The sequence below is a fragment of the Mercenaria mercenaria genome, chromosome 19 (genome assembly GCF_021730395.1).
Source record: "Mercenaria mercenaria strain notata chromosome 19, MADL_Memer_1, whole genome shotgun sequence".
NCBI classification, from domain to species: Eukaryota; Metazoa; Mollusca; class Bivalvia; order Venerida; family Veneridae; genus Mercenaria; species Mercenaria mercenaria.
The window spans coordinates 3,252,276-3,273,970 of NC_069379.1; the positions used below are offsets into that span (position 1 = coordinate 3,252,276).

General features: G+C 35.2%; 1 protein-coding gene across 2 annotated transcripts; it reads left to right on the forward strand.

The window, feature by feature from the left end:
- The first annotated feature begins 32 nt into the window (after positions 1 to 32).
- LOC128551274 (phosphatidylethanolamine N-methyltransferase-like) lies at positions 33 to 12,071 on the forward strand. Of its 2 annotated transcripts, none has more exons than XM_053532041.1 (7): positions 33 to 184; positions 3,415 to 3,507; positions 6,115 to 6,230; positions 7,076 to 7,221; positions 8,910 to 9,021; positions 10,408 to 10,482; positions 11,103 to 12,071. In XM_053532041.1, exons 1-7 carry the CDS (start codon positions 77 to 79, stop codon positions 11,158 to 11,160), a joined length of 708 nt encoding a protein of 235 aa, XP_053388016.1. In that variant the 5' UTR covers positions 33 to 76; the 3' UTR covers positions 11,161 to 12,071. The 2 variants fall into 2 exon arrangements, with proteins under 2 accessions (XP_053388016.1, XP_053388017.1); XM_053532042.1 differs by lacking the exon at positions 33 to 184 and adding an exon at positions 234 to 418.
- Positions 12,072 to 21,695: the final 9,624 nt, after the last annotated feature.

A 21,695-nucleotide genomic window follows, 5' to 3' on the forward strand; every position in this document is an offset into this window, starting at 1 on the left:
TTATAATACAGTCTGAATCTGGGTTGCCTGGAAGCTTTTTGACAAACGAATAAACTGCAAGCGCCTGTCCGTTTGTATGCCGGAACAGACGAAGTCCAAATTATTCTCTTTCATTTTTCGGCTTATGCCATATACCTTTCCAACAGATTGTTGCCAAGGCTTTGGGCAGATGGATTTTTCAAAGGTATTGTTTCAAAAAACGAGATATGATATCAGAAATGGTTGTCAATTGTGAATTTGAATATGGCATGCTTGTTGTGTGAGAAAGTTGGGTCAGTTATCAGCTGTTGTCCTGCTCAGGTCACGGTCGCAGCACGTGAAGTAAAATTCCATTAGAGTGCATGTAAAATGCATCACACATTAATGTGCACAAAGACAAAACAGCATTATGTCAACTTGGATTGGATCCACATTGCAGGTATACATGGTTATGAGTTTTATTTTTCCAAGGCCATGTTGAACATTTGCCATATACCGCTTGCTGCTATTTTCATGTTACATCCAGTCTCGTGGTAGATTTGATTTTTGCGAGAACAAAAATGTGCAGCACTACCTACTGGAAATTAACACATTTTACCTACTTTGAAAGCTGATTCTTTTTCACACCCTATTTGTGTAAAAGTAGGTTTGAGATTATTTTTAAGGAAGTGTCTAGCCGTCCGGTAACCGGACGCCTAGCCTGCGTTCTAGTCATCCGGTTACCCGACGGCTAGCAAATCCTCAGGGATTTTCTAGTCGTCCGGTAATTGATTTCCTAATGAATAAGACGTGATTTTATATAGTTTTAATGTTATACTAACTTAAGATATCGATACTTATCTGCAAACAAAATTTTGTGTAAATACATACTATAAACATTTACAATAAATCACTGTATTATTCAGCCAATAGAATGGAAGTTTGCCGAACTCAATAATGGCGAGATTGACGTGACGTCACTTATTAAAATCTTTTCATCTGGAGGCTTTTATGGGAACGGAATTTTTAAATTTTAACAACTTTTTCACTGGATTTTCAAAATTAAAACAGTTTTTAAGTACTTTCAAATTTTCATATTTTAGTATTCAAATATTTTTTAATGAATAACTGTTTTAAATGACATCTAATTTCAAAAGCGGCAGCATGATGTTCAAAACTTTAAGAAAAACAGTAGTTAAGCGTTTATTAATCCATTTTATTTTGAAATAATTATAATCAAAATTAATGAATGAATTGCTTTTTTAAGCTTTCCATTCTTCAAAAAATATATATATAATTGTGTTTTAATAATTAAAGTTTAGGCCGTTAGAAAAAACCATCACTTTTTACAAAATAGCATATGGACGTTCGGCGATCAATGTTTTATCATTTCTAAAAATAGAATATTAAAGGATTTGTAAACAAACACGATCTCTTGCGTTTAATCGACTGAAAAATCAGATAAGTTTTGATATTTTAAGTAAATAACATTTAAAACTATATAAAATCATTACTTATTCATTAAGAAATCAATTACCGGACGACTAGAAAATCCCCTGGTTACCGGACGGCTAGACACTTCCTATTTTTAAATGTCGATCATTTGACACAGTGATTTTTATCTCAAAAATGTGAATGGGTTTGGTACTGGAAAAAATGTGAAAATTAGCGTCGTTTCTCTAAAAATTGTGAATTTTTCCACCATAATTGTTAATTTTTTAATACTTTAAATTGTTAATCAAAATGTTTAATGATTGAATGTGTATCAATTGTGAATGTATTGGTGTAAAAAGATAGGCATCTAAAACTTACATTCATATATTTATTCCAAAACAAAATTAATGAGGATACCATTTAAACGATTTGTACCTTAATGTACTATGACTTAACGTTTCGTACCCAAACATACTATGAATTAACGTTCAAGGGTCGATAATATAGGGTGACGATCGTAACAAATCTTGAATTCCTTGCAAAAGTTGATAACAAGTAAACTTCTTCAACTCTTACCATGCTATAGACAGATCAATCTGCCTTCCAGATTTTAGCCCTATCTCGCGTGCGGTGGAAAATTTCACCCTCTTGGGTACTTTATTACATCATACTCTAATCATAGGAACGGTGTTTCCCAATGCACATGCACGGTATGATTACTACCAGTAGACAATGCAAACATGGCAACCTCCATGAAATAATGCTTTCTTTATGTTCTGAATAAACTTGAAACTTGAAGCTTTTTTTTACGTTTTTCTACTATTTTTAAAGGTTTTCACACCAATTGAGATTGACCGTTTGCAGTTGTTAACCGATCAGATATTCGGTACCACTTATATAAGGAAAAAAATCACTGTGACAAAGTAAAAAACCGGTAATAAATTGTGTGTTGTCCAAATATTTGATGAAAATTACCCTGCCGCTGTCTTACAGTTACTTTGCAATAATTATTAATATCTTATATTGGGGTCCGGTACATTTTACGCTTTTATGGGAAGCGCTTTATCAAGTCCGATGCTGTACCGTGAAATTAGAATTAACTCCCTTGGCAAAAGTGAAGGTCACATGCACCGGAAACATGCTGCCAGGGTTTAAAGTAAACAAGGACTAGGATAATGATTTTCTGTTCGAAATAATATTGGAAAAGAAAAGGTTTACAAAGTTAATAGAAAATAATAGCAACATAATCTTGTTTTTCAATCCTTTATTCATTTATTCCCTTAGTACCGCGAAAATAGATGCTAACAGATGCTAAGAAGGATTTCACACACTGTCTTTTATGAAATTGACACAGAGAACATGTGCCCTACCCAGGGATCGAACTCACGACCTTAGATCTGCGCTCTCCATATTGAGCTTAGCCGGCGGGCTTGCCACAAATTTTACCACAGTAAAGCTGTAGAACAAAAACCCCAAATCTTTTTGAATACATTTTATATAGACCAAATCTATATGGTAACGCATTACAAAGTGAACTGCATTACATTTTTAGAAATAATTTGAATTATTAATTGAATGACAGGGCTCAACTGATTAACCTGTCCACTTGTAAATTCAGGTAAAAATCAGCTTATTGATTTGACCAAAAAATTGTAGCAAAATTAATGAAACAGCAGTTGAACAGAAGCTGATGTATTGTTTGCAAATCTCGTTTGCCTGGTCTATTAATTTATGGTACTGTACCTTGATTGCAAAATAATCTAAGACAAGATTCCAGTGCATACCATTTTCACCAGCTAGCAAATAAAATTCATTTTTCCTTAGTTAAACTCTGGAGTGCAAATAGCAGCAGGACGAGTGAAAATTCCTAGCAGATCGCCCAGCTGGAATTTACTTGTTTACGAACAGTTTGTCAAGGCCTGTCTACATACTAGTGATACCGCTGGTTTTATTTTGCCTCTAGAGTAGCCATTGAATATTACATAAATATCGAATGTGCAACAAGGATTATTTGTGTTTCAGGTTACCATACCAGATATTTACATAGACTGGACAGATAGAAATCTATGGATCTCGATGGCAACTATAGCTTTCAATCCCACATATTGGAATGTGGTAAGTTTGTGATCTTTTCACGGATTTAGGCCAGAATCTTTTTATTTTCTGGTTCTCAAGGCGCCGTCCCAATTTTTTAGATTTGAAATAAAAATAAAAGTGATTTTCACTGATTTTATTCTTATTTTCTCCGCCAATAGTCCGAAGTGAACACAAGCGAAAATAAAATCAGTAATAACATCAATTCCACTTATTTGAATACTAGTTATTGGAATATTCTGCTTATTTGAATACTAGTTATTGGAATATTCCACTTATTTGAATACTAGTTATTGGAATATTCCGCTTATTTGAATACTAGTTATTGGAATATTCCGTTTATTTGAATACTAGTTATTGGAATATTCCACTTATTTGAATACTAGTTATTGGAATATTCCGTTTATTTGAATACTAGTTATTGGAATATTCCACTTATTTGAATACTAGTTTTTGGAATATTCCGCTTATTTGAATACTAGTTATTGGAATATTCCGCTTATTTGAATACTAGGTATTGGAATATTCCGCTTATTTGAATACTCCGCTTATTTGAATACTAGTTATTGGAATATTCGGCTTATTTGAATACGAAGTTAAAGCACCAATCAGTCCCAATTATACATTATATTGTGTTTGTGATATGATGTCTTGGATTAGAATAACCATTTAATTAAAGTAAATGATCTTCCACATAATGATTGCAAAGAAAATGTTTTAGGACATACATGTACAAACGTTATTTTTTTGTTATCCCCCGACGAAAGTCGGAGGGATATAGTTTTGGCGTTGTCCGTCCTTCCGTCCGTCTTTCCGTCCGTCCGCCCGTCCTTCCGTCTTTCCGTCCGTCCGTCCGGAGCCATATCTAGGAAATGGTTGGGAATATTTATTTAAAACTTCATATACATGTTCACCACAATGAGTTCTTGCGGCCCGTCAAGTTTCAGTCAGATTGCCCAAGTAACACCAGAGTTATGGCCCTTAGAAGTTTCTAGTGTTAACTATATAGGGTACTATAAATATGGCAATTTCTGCATCATAACTTTTGATATATTTGACCTAGAACTATAAAATTTAAACAGAATTTAGATCACCATAATGTGGTTGTGTACACACAATTTCATTTGGATTTATTTGTAAATTAAGAGTTATTGCCCTTTAATTGTATAAAAATCCACATATTTGTACATAACAAACTTACCATTTGGTAGAATTTCATTAAGTTTCTTTCATTCTTTTCCATGAACATTTATTGTAAACATGTGAAGTTGTGTACCCACACCTGTGCACCACCTTACCTTGATCACACACCTCCCCCCCTATCCCCAAACCCCCCCCCCCCCCCCCCAAAAAAAAAAAAAAAAATTCATTCCTTATTTTAGATTTTATTCAAACAAATTTCATATACATGTTCACCACTATGAGGTTATGGAGCCCATCAAGTTTCAGACAGATTGCCCAAGTAACACCAGAGTTATGGCCCTTAGAAGTTTCTAGTGTTAACTATATAGGGTACTATAGATCTATAGATATGCCAATTTCTGCATCGTAACTTTTGATATATTTGACCAGAATTTAGAGCACTATAATGTGGTTGTGCACAGACAATTTTGTACGGATTTCTTTTATGTAAATTAAGAGTTATTGCCCTTTAATTGTCTAAAAATCCACATATTTGTACATAACAAACTTACCATTTGGCAGAATTTCATTAAATTTCTTTCATTCTTTTCTGTGAACATTTATTATAAACATGTGAAGTTGTGCACCCACACCTGGTCATCCACTTGCCTTGGTCACACCCCCTCCCCCTCCCAACCCCCCTCCCTCCCCAAAAATTTTTTTTTTTTTATTTTCATTTCTTATTTTAGATTTTTTTCAAACCTTCCAAGTTGTACCATTCCCCCACCTCACTTCTCCACCCAGTCATGCCCACCACTGATCATGCATCCTCTTGCCCCCCCCCCCCCCCCCCCCCCCCCCCTCCAACTTCACCCTTTTACCTTTTTTTTTTTTTTTTTTAATTTTTAATTTTCAATCAATATTTATAATCAACATGTGAAATTTTGTTTCCTCTCCCGTTCCCCTGCACCCCCACCCCCTAAAAAAATAAATATATACATATATCTATATATAGATATATATATTTCAATTCCCTTTTTTTTTTTTTTTAAATGTTCAAACCTTCAACATGTTAAGTTGTGACTGCACAAACCTTGCCCTCAGCCATGTTCAAGATATCTTACCTGTGTTCTCTTAAGGACATCTGATCTTTTAAGTTCAAACGTAAAACAGCAACACCTGGTGCCAAACCACTCAAAGACAATATTTCATTCCAGTTAAACTTCAAGCTCACATTTCAATTAACTGCATTTAATTTTAAAAGCTAAGCTTATTACAGTAAGCATATCCCATTCAAAATAAATTCTTTAGTCAGGATCAAAGTATCATACATTTATTATGTACTCTTTAATTAAACATTTGTTTTCTGTTAAATTGATTTTGACTAATGAAATTATTTGCTTCTTATTAACATCCTTAACTTTTTGCCGGATATATCTTTTTGCCATTCCTCACCACAAACCCTTTCGGCGGGGGATACCAATTCATCGAATTTGCTTGTTTCAGTTAGCAAGATGGGAATACAGAAGTAAAGGCTTATCTCGAATATTTGGCAGTAAACATGTTGCATGTTGGGTATTGGGGGCATCTATTTTTGGACTTGGAATTTTCAGAGACATGAGGTAAGAAAAGTCAACAAACATCAGCTTTTCAGTTATTTAGTTCATTATTTTGTTTTGTAGATTTAAGAGATTTTTAGCCATTATGTTATGTATTCCTAGTTACCTTAAACTCAAACCCTAACGGTCACTCCAGACCCTAAGACACTCCACTACCATGATATTCCTTGTAACTAAACTTTCTAGTCTTTACAGATGGCATTCTTATTTAAAGGGGGACAACTTTTGGAGAATTTTTGAGTATCCAGTATAATTTCTGTGGTTTGGTGATACTCTGCTAAAGCAGAAAGGTTTAGTACATCTTTAAAACATGCAGTCAGAAGAAAAAGCTTTACAATGAATGGTTCAGCTATGGCTGTATATTAACAATATGGACTATATTTTGTGATAGAGAGGTACAGTGCAGCTTTAAACACACAGCTAGGATTGTAAACTTTACAACAAAAACTGACCTTTATGGTTCAGCTGTGACTGCATTACGCTAGGGACTATATTTTTACAGTTTTAAACACACAGCAAAGCCCGCCTACTTAGCTTAACAATAGGGAGAGCATGGATTGCGGGGTCATGAGTTCGAGCCCTTGGCAAGGCATATGTTGTCTGTGGCGATTTGATAAAAGACATTGGGTCTGAAATCATTTGTCCTCAACTGCTGATTCATGTGGAGAAGTTGGCAGTTCCTTGCAGAGAACAGGTTTGTACTGGTACAGAATCCAGGAAAAATGGTGTTAAACCCAAAACAAACAAACAAACACACAGCAAAGATTGTATACTTACCACAAAACTGAATTGTGTGGTTTGGTTGGTCGAACATGTATAACGATACGGACTGTATTTTGTTTTTACAGGTTTAGTACAGCTTTAAATACACAACCAAGATGGTATACTTTACAGCAAAACTGGATTCTGTGGTTAGGCTATGGTTGTATAACAATAGGAACTATATTTGTATTTATGAGCTTTTATGCACTTGGGTATTATGGAACGTTTTTAGGTAAGTGCACAAAGGTCACAGGTATTTTAAAGCTAGGAATTTAACAGTTATTGCCCCCTGGCCTATTTTAGAAGAGAAGGGTGTGAAAAAATAGGCTACATTTGTTAGTCTGTACATTTATCACACTTTGTGCCTCTGCTCTGCCACCTATTAGGGAATTTGAAATTACACATGGCACTTTAAAAAACCACAATGAGATAATGTGTCTAGCACAAGTCTTTAAAACACAGCCCCCAAGCTCCCTGGTCAAGGTCACTCTTGGAGGTTAAAATTTATTAAACATGGTCCATTTCTGTCTTGGTCAGTGGTTAAGCAGTACATCAAAGGATTTTGATATTACTGGCTTTAATACAATGTAGCACCCAAATTGATCATTATTTCTTTTTCAGTTCATTTCTGTTCATTTCTGTTATTGTTGCAGTTTTATATTGTGGGTGAAGTAGATACACTATGTTTTATTTTAAGTAATGTTTTAAAAAAAAATTTTCTAATTACATTTCAACTCTTGCACCTGTTGTATGATGATTTACAGCGGTTTTATAAGTACACCGACGAGATATGAAAACACAACAAGCATATGCCGTAATATATTTTTTTATTTTACTACAAAAAGCATCACCTTGAAATGTTCAACACATACCTATCTCGATACTCTATACCCATTGTGTTTAAAATTAATCAGCACAACAGACTGTAAAATTAATACAATGGGTATAGAGTATCGAGATGTGTCTGTGTTGAACTTTTCAAGATGATGCTTTTTGTAGTAAAAAGATATATTCAGACATAGTCGTTTGTTGCGTTTTCATATCTCGTCAGTGTAATAATAATTGCAAATGTGAAAGAATTGGCTGTTAGATCTCATATTGTATTCACACTTTTAATGTGTTCATTAATAATTTTTAATTACATCAGTTTCGTTCTACATGTATGTATGCCATTTTCATAAAAATTACATGTAGAATTTATACTTTACAGGAGTGTGAGTCTTGCATGACCCCATGTTTTAAACTAATATTTGTCACTAGTATTGTGAGAACATATAACGAATTTTACAATTTTTATCCTTTGTGTGTCTTGTAGTTACCTCTAAATGAAATATAACCTCCAATAATTCTGTGTTCAAAATGCAAAATATATTGCCAGAACAGATCATAATTATATGGGGACTTATTAATGGATTTCAAATTTTTAAGTTAGAATGACGAGAAATTTTGCTTACGGTAGGGATTTAGTTTTGTTGATTGACATGGCCAGGAAGTCCATGAAACTAGGTTCCCCCACAAATATTAATGATTTTACACTACTTGGTGACTAACTGGTATATTGAAACTCCCAAACCACCCACCTTCCATTACAAGTATTAAATTCAGCTATGTTTATTGTAAAAAAAGGTAAAGGTAAAGTTTCTTGTTTAACGTGGGTAGTCGAAAAAAATCAAACCTGGAATGGATGGAACAACTCATTTCCAGCCGAGCCCATGGCAGGTGTTGTATTTACCTCCACAGCATTCAGTCTAGGCCAGTACTGCTTAAAACTGTACAAATTTAAGTAAATCACCCAGCACTGAACACGAGTCGGGATATCGTCCACAACCGGGAATCGAACCCATATCGCTAGTGTAGTAGTCCAACCTGATAACCATTGTGTTACTGGTTCCCATATTGTTTTCTTTCTTGTAATTTCAGGAGATTATTTTGGTATACTAATGGATAAGAAAGTAACCAGTTTTCCATTCAATGTCATAGACAATCCAATGTACTGGGGATCTTTCTTAAACTTTTTTGGTGCTGCTCTTGTGTAAGTATGTGAAATAATCATGCATTTGAACTTTTGTTTTATTTTGGCTCAACATTTCAACATGAAGGATTTTTAGGTCAGTGGGTCAAAGGTCAAGGCCATAGTGTTAGTACAAGAACTGTTTCTGCTCATTATCTGGAGACTGCCTTGAAATATGATCCAAAAACATTGGCATGTTGCTTATAGGTATCAGACTACCTCTTTTGGTTTTGCGGTCAGTGGGTCAAAGGTCAAGGTCACAGAGACAGCACAAAAAAACTTATCTGCTCAGTATCTTGAGAATCTTTTTACTTATGATCCTTAATCTTTGCAGGCACATTATCTGTGTATTGTGCATGACCCCCTGTTGATTTTGAGGTCATTGGGCCAAAGGTCAAGGTCACAGGGAGCAGTTATACAAAAAGCACATTCACTATGGGTGGACTGTCTATATTCTGAGGTACATTTGTGTATCTTTGTCAGAGGTCATGATTACTCCCATGATGAATGTGATTGTGCTAGTCGCCCGTCTGACTGCTTACCATTTGAGCCGTGCCATGAGAAAACCAACATAGTGGGTTTGCGACCAGCATGGATCCAGACCAGCCTGCGCATCCACGCAGTCTGGTCAGGATCCATGCTGTTCGCTTTCAAAGCCTATTGGAATTAAAGAAACTGTTAGCGAACAGCATGGATCCTGACCAGACTGCGCAGATGCGCAGGCTGGTCTGGATCCATGCTGGTCGCAAACCCACTATGTTGGTTTTCTCATGGTACGGCTCATTTAGATTCCACTAGATAATCTCAGAATGCTTTGACTGATGATCCTGGAACTTGAAAGTCATATTGCTTTTGGCATAATTTTCTGTACACAGTATTGCTCCTGTTCGTATCAAGCGTTGTGCCCTTGTAATTCTACTGTAGAGCATAAATTTTGCGAAGGGTTAAATTTCGTTATATTGGTGAGGCCCTGCCTACCACAAAAATTAATCCTCGCATAAATGTTCATCATTAGACTAATATAATTCAAATTCAAGTAGAATACCATTTTTACAATTTTGCAAATATTAAATCTCGCTAAACTTTCGCAAAATTTCAATTGCGCGAAATTTTGACGTCGTTAAAATATGTGCTTTTACTGTATATTTTTATGCCCCCAAAGGGAGGCATATTAGTTTTCAACTGTCCGTCCGTTAGTTCGTTCGTCACGTTTACTTTTTGCATGAAGGCACTTTACTTGCGAACCACTGCACCCAGGACCTTCAAACTTCAGATGCTAATAGTACTTATGGAGTGCACGACCCCTACTGACTTTGGGGTCACCAGGTCAAAGGTCAAGGCGCTGCGGGGGCATTTGTCACCATTAGTGACAGGTTTTGTACTTATCAAAAATCATTTTCATTTCAGCAAAGCCAGTCAGAGTGGAATATTGCTGAGTTTGTTAGTAGCTGTGTGTTATAAGATTGCAATTATGTATGAAGGGTAAGTACAGGTTTAGGGCCACTGAGCTCGACACAGCCTTTGAAAGCTAGTGTAAGTACAGGTTAAGGGGCACTGGGCTCGACATAGTCTTTGAAAGCTAGTGTAAGTACAGGTTAAGGGGCACTGGGCTCGACATAGTCTTTGAAAGCTAGTGTAAGTAAAGGTTAAGGGGCACTGGGCTCGACATAGTCTTTGAAAGCTAGTGTAAGTACAGGTTAAGGGGCACTGGGCTCGACGTATTCTTTGAAATCAGGTAGTCCTTCAGAATGAGCTGCCTAGAAATTTCACTTCTCCTTCTATGACCACAACAACAAATCTGGATATTGACTAATAATGTCCAGACAGGGTTCAAAACTCGAGTTTTATAATATCAAGGTAGCAAGTGTTACAATATGGAGTTCTTTCTACATTTAACAACTTGTTTAGTTGAGTATGATTACCAACTTTGCTATTGTAAATCACATACATTTTTTGTATGTACGAGAGGAACTTATACAAGGTACTATGCGAGTCAGTCAGTGTAGTATAGTTACATATGTTGTAGGAACATTTTTTTAAAAAATACGTGTTTAATGAGTGTATCAAATGTAAATCTTTAATGAAACTATTTTCTTTTTCAGTCCATTTACAGAAAAAATATATGCGGAGAAAGATAAAAAGAGCAGTAAGTCAGCATGAGAGTGAGAAAAAGTGGAGATAACTGTTTGAAGGAAGATTGCATGTTAACATTCTATTTTAAATATTTATTGGTTGTGATGATTGAAAAACTTGCAAAACATTTTATTCACATATTGTGTCTCAGTATTTAAAGTACTATTGATGTTATGTATTATTCATTTGAGCCGCGCCATGAGAAAACCAACATAATGGCTTTGCGGCCAGCATGGAACCAGACCAGCCTGCGCATCCGCGCAGTCTGGTCAGGATCCATGCTGTTCGCTTTTAAAGCCTATTGGAATTGGTGAAACTGTTAGCGAAGAGCATGGATCCTGACCAGACTGCGCGGATTCGCAGGCTGGTCTGGATCCATGCTGGTCGCAAAGCCACTATGTTGATTTTCCCATGGCACGGCTCATTTATTGGTAATATTATACAGAAATTCATTTTTTTTTTTTTTAAGTAATCGGAGGTAGTTTTTTGTCATTATTACATATTTCACACATTTTGGGCCCCCTGTCAATTTGAAAAGTGGAAATAATAAATCGATTTCCTGGCATTTTCAGAATGATTAATTTTTGCAAGCATATGGAAAACATGTAAATGTGAATATCAATTAAATTGTTGAAGAAAAAAGGTTTTAATAAAGAAGAATTCCGTAAAAATCAAACTCAGTCTTGAAAACATTCAGGATGATGTTTTTTAACATTTATTCATTTGCTGGAAATTTGTTTGTTTTGGGTTTAATGCCATTTTTTAAAACAGTATTTAAGTTATATATTGGTAGGCAGTGACCTTACCAGTGTTCCTGGATTCTGAACCAGTACAAACCTGTTCTCCGCAAGTGTCTGCCAACTCTTACACATGAATCAGAAACGGAGGACAAAGATACTAAAAATACGTTATGTAATGTGTGACTTGAAAGATCTTAGAATTCAATGTGTGACTTGAAAGATCTTAGAATTCAGTATAAAGGCGTTTGCTAGAATTCCCTGTATATGAGATAAGCGAAATTTTTCCCAATAATGGAATTTCTTCAAACTTTGGATATTGAAGGACAATCATCTAAGAAACAAAAGTATGCAATAAAAATCATATTTCACCATTATTAAAAAAGAGTTATCTGCCCTTGAAAACGTGATTTTGGGGAAAATGCCATTTTCAAGGGTTGATAACTCTTTTTCAGTACCGATGACCTATGTTTTTTATGCCCCCAAAGGGAGGCATATTAGTTTTCAACTGTCCGTCCGTTAGGTCGTTCGTTTGTTCGTTAGTTATAACGTTAACTTTTTGCATTAAGGCACTTTACTCGTGAACCACTGCACCCAGGACCTTCAAACTTCACATGCTGATAGTACTTATTGAGTACACGACCACTACTGACTTTGGAATCACCAGGTCAAAGGTCAAGGCGCTGCGGGGGCATTTGTCACCATTAGTGGCAGCTCTTGTTATTACATATTTTTGTTTCTTAGATGATTTCTCTTCAATATCCAAAGATTGAAGAAATTCTTTTATCGGGAAAAATTTTGCCCAAAGTTCTAGCATATGTCCTCAATGTTTATTGGTAATTATTATGCCTAGCTTCATAGAAGAGGAGCGAAATTGTTCCGCTCATTGCTAGTCTGCTGGTTAGTCAGTATTATATTTTTTTCTCGTGTCAAAATCCACAATACTTAATATTGAAAACTGTGATAAGCTGTAGTTATCTCAAAATGATATGATCGTATAATACACTGGCAGCTTTGTTACATAAACATATCAATTTAACCCTTAACCTGCTAAATTTCTAAAATGGACAGGTCCATCATTCAGTTTGGGCAATACCATTTATTAGTTAAAGGGGCAGAAGTATTCACTACCAGCAGGTTAAAGGGGTTACCAGATGAACATAAAATTTCACAACAAATACCAGCATTTATGTTTAAAGATTAACCAATCTGTATTGTTCAAGATGATGTTTTAAGAGTAATATTTAATCTCGATATACTATGTGGCTTGTGCTGTTGAAACTTCCTTATTTCATATTAGTTACTGCAGTATTACATTCAGCCCTTGACCTGTGAAGTTGTAAAATAATTAAATATACAGAAAATGTCTTCACCCTGTTTGTCAGTTGGTAAGACCTGGAAGAAACAATATGGTTTAAGCAGTCCTTTTAAGTGTATATTAAAGAGATCAACTTCAAAGTTTCATTCCAACAAAATCAATAGACTGTTATAGTGTTCTCATTTACTGTAAAATCATTTGATTTCGTGGGCATGAAATTTCGTGGTTTTGGTCAAAACGGCAATTTCGTGGGAATATGAATTTGTGGATTTTAACTTTTGAACATGAAATGAATGGGAATTTTACTTCTTCATTGGGATTAAATTTCGTGGATTGACTCAACCACAAAATCAATGAAAATTAGTCCCCCACGAATATTAATGATTTCACAGTATATTTATTGTTCACTGTACATATTCTGTTACAAGATTATTTCTTGTCCCATGCGGTTCTGGGACGATCTGTGTATGAAAAGAATAGGGTCTTAACACTTGGTTTTGCAGTAACCCTGTGATTCCAGCAGGTATGCAAATTTTGATTCCATACCTCATGTTTTTATTTCGATGTAAATGAGATGTGGAACCAAAATTTGTAGTCCTGTTTGGTGCCATATAACCTATACTGTGTTGGTTTGCCGTAAAACCCAAATAAATAAATAAACTGTGTTTTTCTGGAAGAGAAATTTAAGCATAACACACTCCTAGGGCGGCAAATGGAACTTAAGAAATCAATTAAATATCCAAAGTTTTGTGTTTAGAAATAATTTCAGCAATTTTGTGCCGTATGCTTTTGAAAATGTTTAATTATTATTCCATTTGAGACAGGATCTGTATTGAACTTCTTTTCTTGAGTCAAACATTTACTATAAAAAATGCATTTTTCCCCCATTATGGTAAATTATTTAAGTAACATTAAAAAATTTAAAATTCCAACTAGGAAGAGTTCCCAGGAGAACTTTAGAATACTTCTCTCTGGATCTTGTAGAATATAGAAGTAAACCATGTTTCTGATCAGACTATAGATGGATACTTAGCCAATAGGATTGAATTTTATGAATTACTGTGAAATCATTTAAATTCGCTGGCATGAAATTTCGCGCAAACGTGAAAAAGGACTGTTTCGCACGGGCTTTAATTTGCGCATTTTCAATTTTAGAAATGAAGAAATAAAATAAAAAAAATAATAATAGCGTGGTATTAATTTCGCGCATCGGTCCTAGCGCGAAATACGCGAAAATTCGTCCTACGCGAATAAAATGATTTAACAGTACTCAGAAGCCTATTTAGACAGCTTGTGACAATTTCATCAGTGTAAATGAGCCGCGCCATGAGAAAACCAACATAGTGCATTTGCGGCCAGCATGGATCCAGACACCAGTAACTTATCATTTCAAATGTGATAATCCTAACAGAGACCATGTTTTAAGTCTCAGACTTCAAAATTCTAAATTCTCCTTGTTCTCTCATTGTAAAGTTAGCACACGTTTATGTGACAGAGCATGAAACATATATTATATAACAGAGCATGAGACTTTGGGTCCAAATGTCATTTTGATGGTAAATGGGGTTTTGGGCTAATCTGACAGATAACAAAGTCTGGTTATAAATCTTTGTGACGAATCACTTACCAGTAATATTGAAAAATATGTGAAGATTAATTTAGACACGGATACAAGAAACAATTACTTACAGGACGTCACACTTAAAGTGCGATTTGATGCATTTGGACAAAAAGTCTCATAGACTGACACATATTGTAATGAAACTTTGCTTTAGTGTGTACTTAGAAGCCTATTTAGACAGCTCGTGACAATTTCATCAGTGTAAATGAGCCACGCCATGAAAAAACTAACATAGTGCATTTGCGACCAGCATTGATCCAGACCAGCCTGCGCATCAGTGCAGTCTGGTCTGGATCCATGCTGTTCGCTTCAATGCCGATTGCAATTAGAGAAACTGTTGGGGAACAGCATGGATCCTGACCAGACTGTGAGGATGCGCAGGCTGGTCTGGACCCATGCTGGACACAAATGCGCTATGTTGGTTTTCCCATGGTTCGGCTCATATTTTGTTCAGTTTTGAATTTGTCATCAAAGAAACACTATATATTTTTTATTACAAAGTTCTTTAAAAATCAATTTTGACTGTACTGGTCACTCGACTGTTATTAAACTTTCAGGATAACTATATTAATATAAAAATCAACATTTTTCTCAGATTTGTAACATCTCAGGATTTGTTGGTGTGGTTTTTTTTTAGCTCACCTGAGCTATGCTCGTGGTGAGCTATTGTGAATACGCCTTGTCCGGCATGCATCCGTCTTCAACAATTGTGTTTAAAAGACATCTTCTCCATAACCATTGAATGGATTTTGATGAAACTTGGCATGGATGTTCCTTGGATGGTCCTCTACCAAAGTTGTTCAAACGGTTCCACTTGGTTGCACATAGGGGCTGAAAAAAAAATAATTTTCAAACGACATCTCCTCCTAAACCGATGGTCCGATTTTGAAAATGATTTCACACAGATGGTCCTTATATCACCCTCTACCAAGATTATTCAGATTATTTTGATTTGTCAAAAAACATGGCCACCAGAGGGTGTGGTCACTTTTCCCTATAGGTATATAGTGGAAGCTTTTAAATTCTTCTTGTGTGAAACTGCTGGCCCAATTTTAGAATAATTTTGCAAATGGTCCTTATGTGACCCTCTACCAAGATTTTTCAAATTATTGCGATTCATCAAAAACTATGGCCGCCAGAGGGCGTAGTCACTTTTCCTTATATGTATATAGTGGAAACTTTAAAAATCTTCTTGTGTGAAACTGCTGGCCCGATTTTAGAATAATTTTTATACAAATGGTCCTTGTGTGACCCTCTACCAAGATTGTTCAAATGATTTTGATTTTTAAAAAAACATGGCCGCCAGAGGACGTGGTCACTTTTCCCTGTACAAATGTATGTATATAGTGGAAACTTCAAAAATCTTCTTGTGTGAAACTGCTTGCCCGATTTTAAAATAATTTTACACAAATGGTTCTTGCGTGTCCCTCTACCAAGGTTATTCAAATTATTCTGATTCGTCAAAAAACATGGCTGCCAGGGAACGTGGTCACTTTCCTTCTCTGAATCAATAATAACTAGTGCCTTGATATTTGGCGTGTGAAATCAGATTTGTAATGTCGACCAAAATTGTTTAAATTATTGCCCTATTTTCAAAAGTGTATGTGACATGTATATAATATAGGCTAACATAGAAGAAAACACACTTGAAGCCTTGTTCGCAGGTGAGCGCTTTAGGGTCAATGACCCTCTTGTTTTTCAAAATTGTGATTTTGCACAACTTTTACATAGAGTAATAATTTTTGGCCAGTGAAGTTGATGGACATGTCGAGTATAGATATCTATTAAACAAAAAGATCTTACCACCACCCTTGGAAATCTTAGTATAATGTAAAGTTTATATTTTGATCTTGCAAGAGAAACCCACAATGAAAATTCTTGTGAATTAGGCTGACCAATAAGTACCGTAGATACTTGTATATAATGCGCAATTATTTAGCCCCCGGGACCACCTCTGAATCGCAGGTACAGATGATTTTCCAGCTTCAAAACAAGTTTGTTTAAGATTTTCCCCATTCCAATTTAAGATTTAGACTTTGATTGGACCCACATCAATATTTTGTGCCTTGATGAATTTTTGAGAACTGTAAAATTGATATACCATATATTTTCGCTTATAAGACACATTATTAGGAGTAATATTTCCAGTTCAAGGAGTGGGGAGCATCTCATTAGCTTGTACTACAAGGAAATTAAAAGAAATAGAAGCGCCAGATTGCATGTCCAATATCTGGGTGCGTCTTATTAGCAAGTGCGTCTTACAATCGAAAATAGGCGGTAGGTATTAAGATTTATGCTGGAATATCATGAAGATAGTATAGAGACCTCTGTGCTACCTCCATGGTATTATATTGTAAATTTGTAATAAAATCTGTTTCTCAGTGATTATATTTTTACCAAATAAAATTATTGGTGGTAAATATGCTTTATGTATTGTAAGTCAGTATATCTATAAACTGTTATATTTTCCTGACACTTTGTTGTTTTTTTATTTGTAGGGGTAAAATATCAGATTTTAGAATATTTTACCTAATATTGATTTCAGTTTTGATTATTTATGTTTTTTGCTCACTTTTGGGAGAAGGGATTTGTACCCAAAGAAAAATGGGTGGGGGCATTTGGGCGGGGTATTGTGCTGTAACCATAAGAAAATGAGGAAAAATCACACCAAAAGATAAAAGGATAAAGGGGTAAGTTCACTAACCCTACTATTTTGCCCTGTAATTTCAAATACATTAAATACTTAAAGAAATATCATTTACGTCTTCTTTCAAATAGACTAACCTTAGAGCTTCTCAAAAACATCAATAGACCAGTTCTCTCCACAGTATGTGAATATTTACATCGCTTCAATCCAACCCTAGTTTCGCCAAAAAAACCTGAATTTTCGCTATTTTTCACTGTTCAGGTGAATAATTCAGTATCAGCGCATCCGTTGTCAAAAAATATTTTTATCAGTGAAGGTATTAAATCCACAAATATGGTGAAATGTATAAGTGTTGTACTCAAATTGATGGATTTGTATAATACCAGTGGCAGCTTTGGTACAAAAATATCATTTAACCCTTACACCTGCTTAATTTTAAATGGACGGTCCATCTCAGTTGGCAAACATTTATTGTTACAGGTGCAGAAGTATTCACTGCCAGCAGTTAAGGGTTACCAGTGAAACATCAAATTTCAAAATTAACACTAGCATTTATGTTTAAGAATCTCAAAAAAATCTGTTATATAGCTTCAAGATGTAGTTTTACAGAGTAATATTAATCTCGATACTTGTTGGCTTGTGCTTTGAAACTTCCTATTGTTATTAGTTTACTGCGTATTACATAGCTTGACTGTGAAGTGTAAATATTAATTACAGAAAATGTCTTCCCTGTTGCGTTGGTAGACGGAACGAAACATATGGTAAGCAGTCCTTTTAAGTGTATATTAAGGTCAACGTCAGTTCATTCCACAATCAATAGACTTTAAGTGTTCTCATTTACTGCTAAAATCATAATCGTGGGCATGTGAATTTCGTGGTTTGGTCAAAATGGCAATTTGTGGGAATATGAATTCGTGGTTTTAACTTTTGACATAATGAATGGTTTTCTTCTTCATTGGGATTAAATTTTGTGGATTACTCAACCAGAAATCAATGGAAATATTCTCCGACGAATTAATGATTCAATGTATATTTATTGTTCATATCATATTCTGTTACAAGATTATTTTTGTTTCGGTTCTTGGAAGGATCTGTGTCATGAAAAGACATAGGGTCTTAATCACTTGGTTTTGCAGTAACTCTGGATTCCGCAGGTATGCAAATTTTGTCCATACCTCATTTTTATTTCAATGTAATGATGTGGAACAATTTGTGTCTGGTTTGGTTCAATAACTATATGTGTTGGTGCGCCGTAACCATAATAAATAATAAACTGTGTTTTTCTGGAAGAGAATTTAAGCTACCAACTCCTAGGCGGCCAATGGAACTTAAGAAAATCAATTAAATATCAAAGTTTTGTGGTTTAGAAATATTTCAGCATTTGTGCCGTTATGCTTTTGAAAATGATTTATTATTATTCATTTGAGACGGATTGTATTGAACTTCTTTTCATTGATAATACGTATACGTATAAAAAATGCATTTTTCCCCCATTTATGAAATTATTTAAGTTACTTAAAAATTTAAATTCCAACTGGAGAGTTCCCAGAGAAACTTTAGAATATTCTCTCGGATCTTGTGAATTGAAGTAAACCCATGTTTCTCCCGATCAGACTATATCTGGTACTTAGCCAGTTGGATTGAATTTTATGAATTACTGTAAATATTTGAAATGCTGATAAATTCGCGCAAACGTGAAAATATGGACTTTTCGCGCGGGCTTAATTCGCGCATTGTTCATTTTAGAATGAAAGACAATAATAAAAATAAAATCATAGCGTCGGTATTAATTTGCCATCGGTCCTAGCGCGAAATCGCGAAATTTCCTACGCGATTAAAATGATTTAACATGTTAGGAGATTTTTGTTGATCTCAGTATGGTTACTATCATTTTGGTGTACTTATCATTTCAAATGTGATAATCCTAACAGAGACCATGTTTTAAGTCTCACTTCAAATTCTAAATGTCCTTGTTCTATCATTGTAAAGTTAGACACGTTATGTGACAGAGCATGAAACTTATTATAAACAGAGCATGAGACTTGGGTCAAATGTCAATTTGAGGTACAATGGGGTTTTGTCTAATTCTACATGCTACAAAGTGGTTATAAATCTTTTAAAGAAACTTACCAGTCATATTGAAATATTGAAGTTAATTTAGACATCGATACAAGAACAATTACTTCAGGACGTACACTTAAGTGCGATTGATGCATTTGGAAAAAAGTCTCATAGACGCGCATATCAGTAATGAAATTCTCTTTATGTGTACTGAAGCCATATTAGACAGCTGTGACAATCTTCTCAGTGTAAATGAGCAGCATGAAAAAACTGCATAGTGCATTTGCGTACCAGATTGATCAACCAGCTGGCACATCATCTGTTGGATCCATGCTGTTCCTTCATGCGTATTGCAATTAGAGAAACTGTTGGAACAGCATGGTCTTGACCGACTGTAAGGATGCCGGATGGTCTGGACCATGCTCACAAATGCGCTATGATTGGTTTACCCATGGTTCGGCCTCATATGGTTGTTCAGTTTTGATTTGTCATCAAAGAAACTATACATTTTTTATTACATAAGTTCTTTAAAATCAATTGGAACTGACTGGTCACTCGACTGTTATTAAATTTAGGTAACTATATTGAATAAAATCAACATTTTCTCAGATTGTAACATCTCAGATTTGTTGGTGTGGTTTTTTTTAGCTCACGCTACTGCTCGTGTTTGTATTGTGAATCGCCTTGCCGGCTGCACGTCTTCACAATTGTGTTTAAAAGACATTCTTTCCATAACCACTGAATGATTTGATGAAACTTGCATGGATTCCTTGACTGGTCCTCTACAAAGTGTTCAACGGTCACTTGTGTGCACATGGAGGCGAAAAAAATAATTTTCAAACGCATCTCCTCCTAACGATGGTCGATTTTGAAAATGATTTCACACAAGTCCTTAATCACTCTACCAAATTATTCAGATTTTTGATTTGTCAGAAAACATGGCGCAGGGTGTGTACAACTTTCCATTAAGGTATTGCTGGAAGCTTGTAAATTCTATACGTGGAACAGCAGGCCAATTAGAATTTGAAATGTCTTATGAGACACATATACCAAGATTTTTCAATATTGCGATCATCAAAAACTTGCGTCCGAGAGTGCGTGTCACTTTTCCTTATAGTATATAGTGAAACTTTAAAATCTTCTAGTTAAACGCTGCCGATTTTAGAATAATTTTTTACAATGGTCCTTGTGGACCTCTACCAGATTGTTCAAATGAGTTGATTTTAAAAAAACATGCCCCCAGAGGCGTGCATTTTCCTGTACAATGTATGTAAAAACTTATATGGAAACTTCAAAATTTCTTGTGTGACAAGCTTGCCCGATTTAATAATTTTACACAATGTTCTTGTGGTCCCTCTACCAGGTGTCATAATTATATTCTGATTCGTCAAAAAAATGGACCCAGGGACGGTCATTTCCTCTCGAATCAATAAAACTGTGCCTTGATATTGGCGTGTGAAATCCAGATTGTAATGTGACCAAATTGTTTGAAATTGCCCTATTTTCAAAGTGTATGTGACATGTATAATATAGGTAACATAGAGAAAAAACTTGAAGCCTTGTTCGAGGTGAGCGAATGTCTAGGGTCAATGAACGCTTTTTTTCAAAATTTGATTTTGCACAACTTAATAGAGTAATAATTTTTCGCCAGTGAAGTTGACAGGACATGTGAGTATAGTACATTAACAAAGTCCACCACCCTTGGAAATTTAGTATATGTAAAGTTATTTTTGTCTGCAAGAGAAAGCCACAATGAAAATTCTTGTTGGTTAGGCGACCATCAGTACCGTAGATATATTGTATCGCGTCATTATTTACCCCGGGACCACCTAATCGTGATGAAAATATTATACACAGGTATAGATATTTTCCAGCTCAAACAAGTTTGTTTAAGATTTCCCATTCCAATTTAAGTTTAACTTTAATTGTTACCACTCAAATTTGTGCCTTGATGAATTGGACTGTAAAAATGATAACGTTTTTCACTTATTATAAGACTCATTATAGGAGTAATATTTCCAGTTCAAGGCAAAGGGATGCACTTATTAGCTTGTACTAGCAGGAAATTAATAGAAAAGAAGCGCCATGATTGGCATGTCCAATACTCGGGTGGTCTTATAGCAGTGCGTCTTCATCGATAAATAGGCGTAGGTATAAGATTACTGAATACATGAAGTG

Coding starts and splice junctions, on each gene's coding strand:
- LOC128551274 (XM_053532041.1), top strand. CDS start 77: ATGCCGGAACAGACGAAGTCCAAATTATTCTCTTTCATTTTTCGGCTT. Junction 3,508..6,114: donor ATCCCACATATTGGAATGTG/GTAAGTTTGTGA, acceptor TGCTTGTTTCAG/TTAGCAAGATGGGAATACAG. Junction 6,231..7,075: donor GGAATTTTCAGAGACATGAG/GTAAGAAAAGTC, acceptor TTGTTTTTACAG/GTTTAGTACAGCTTTAAATA.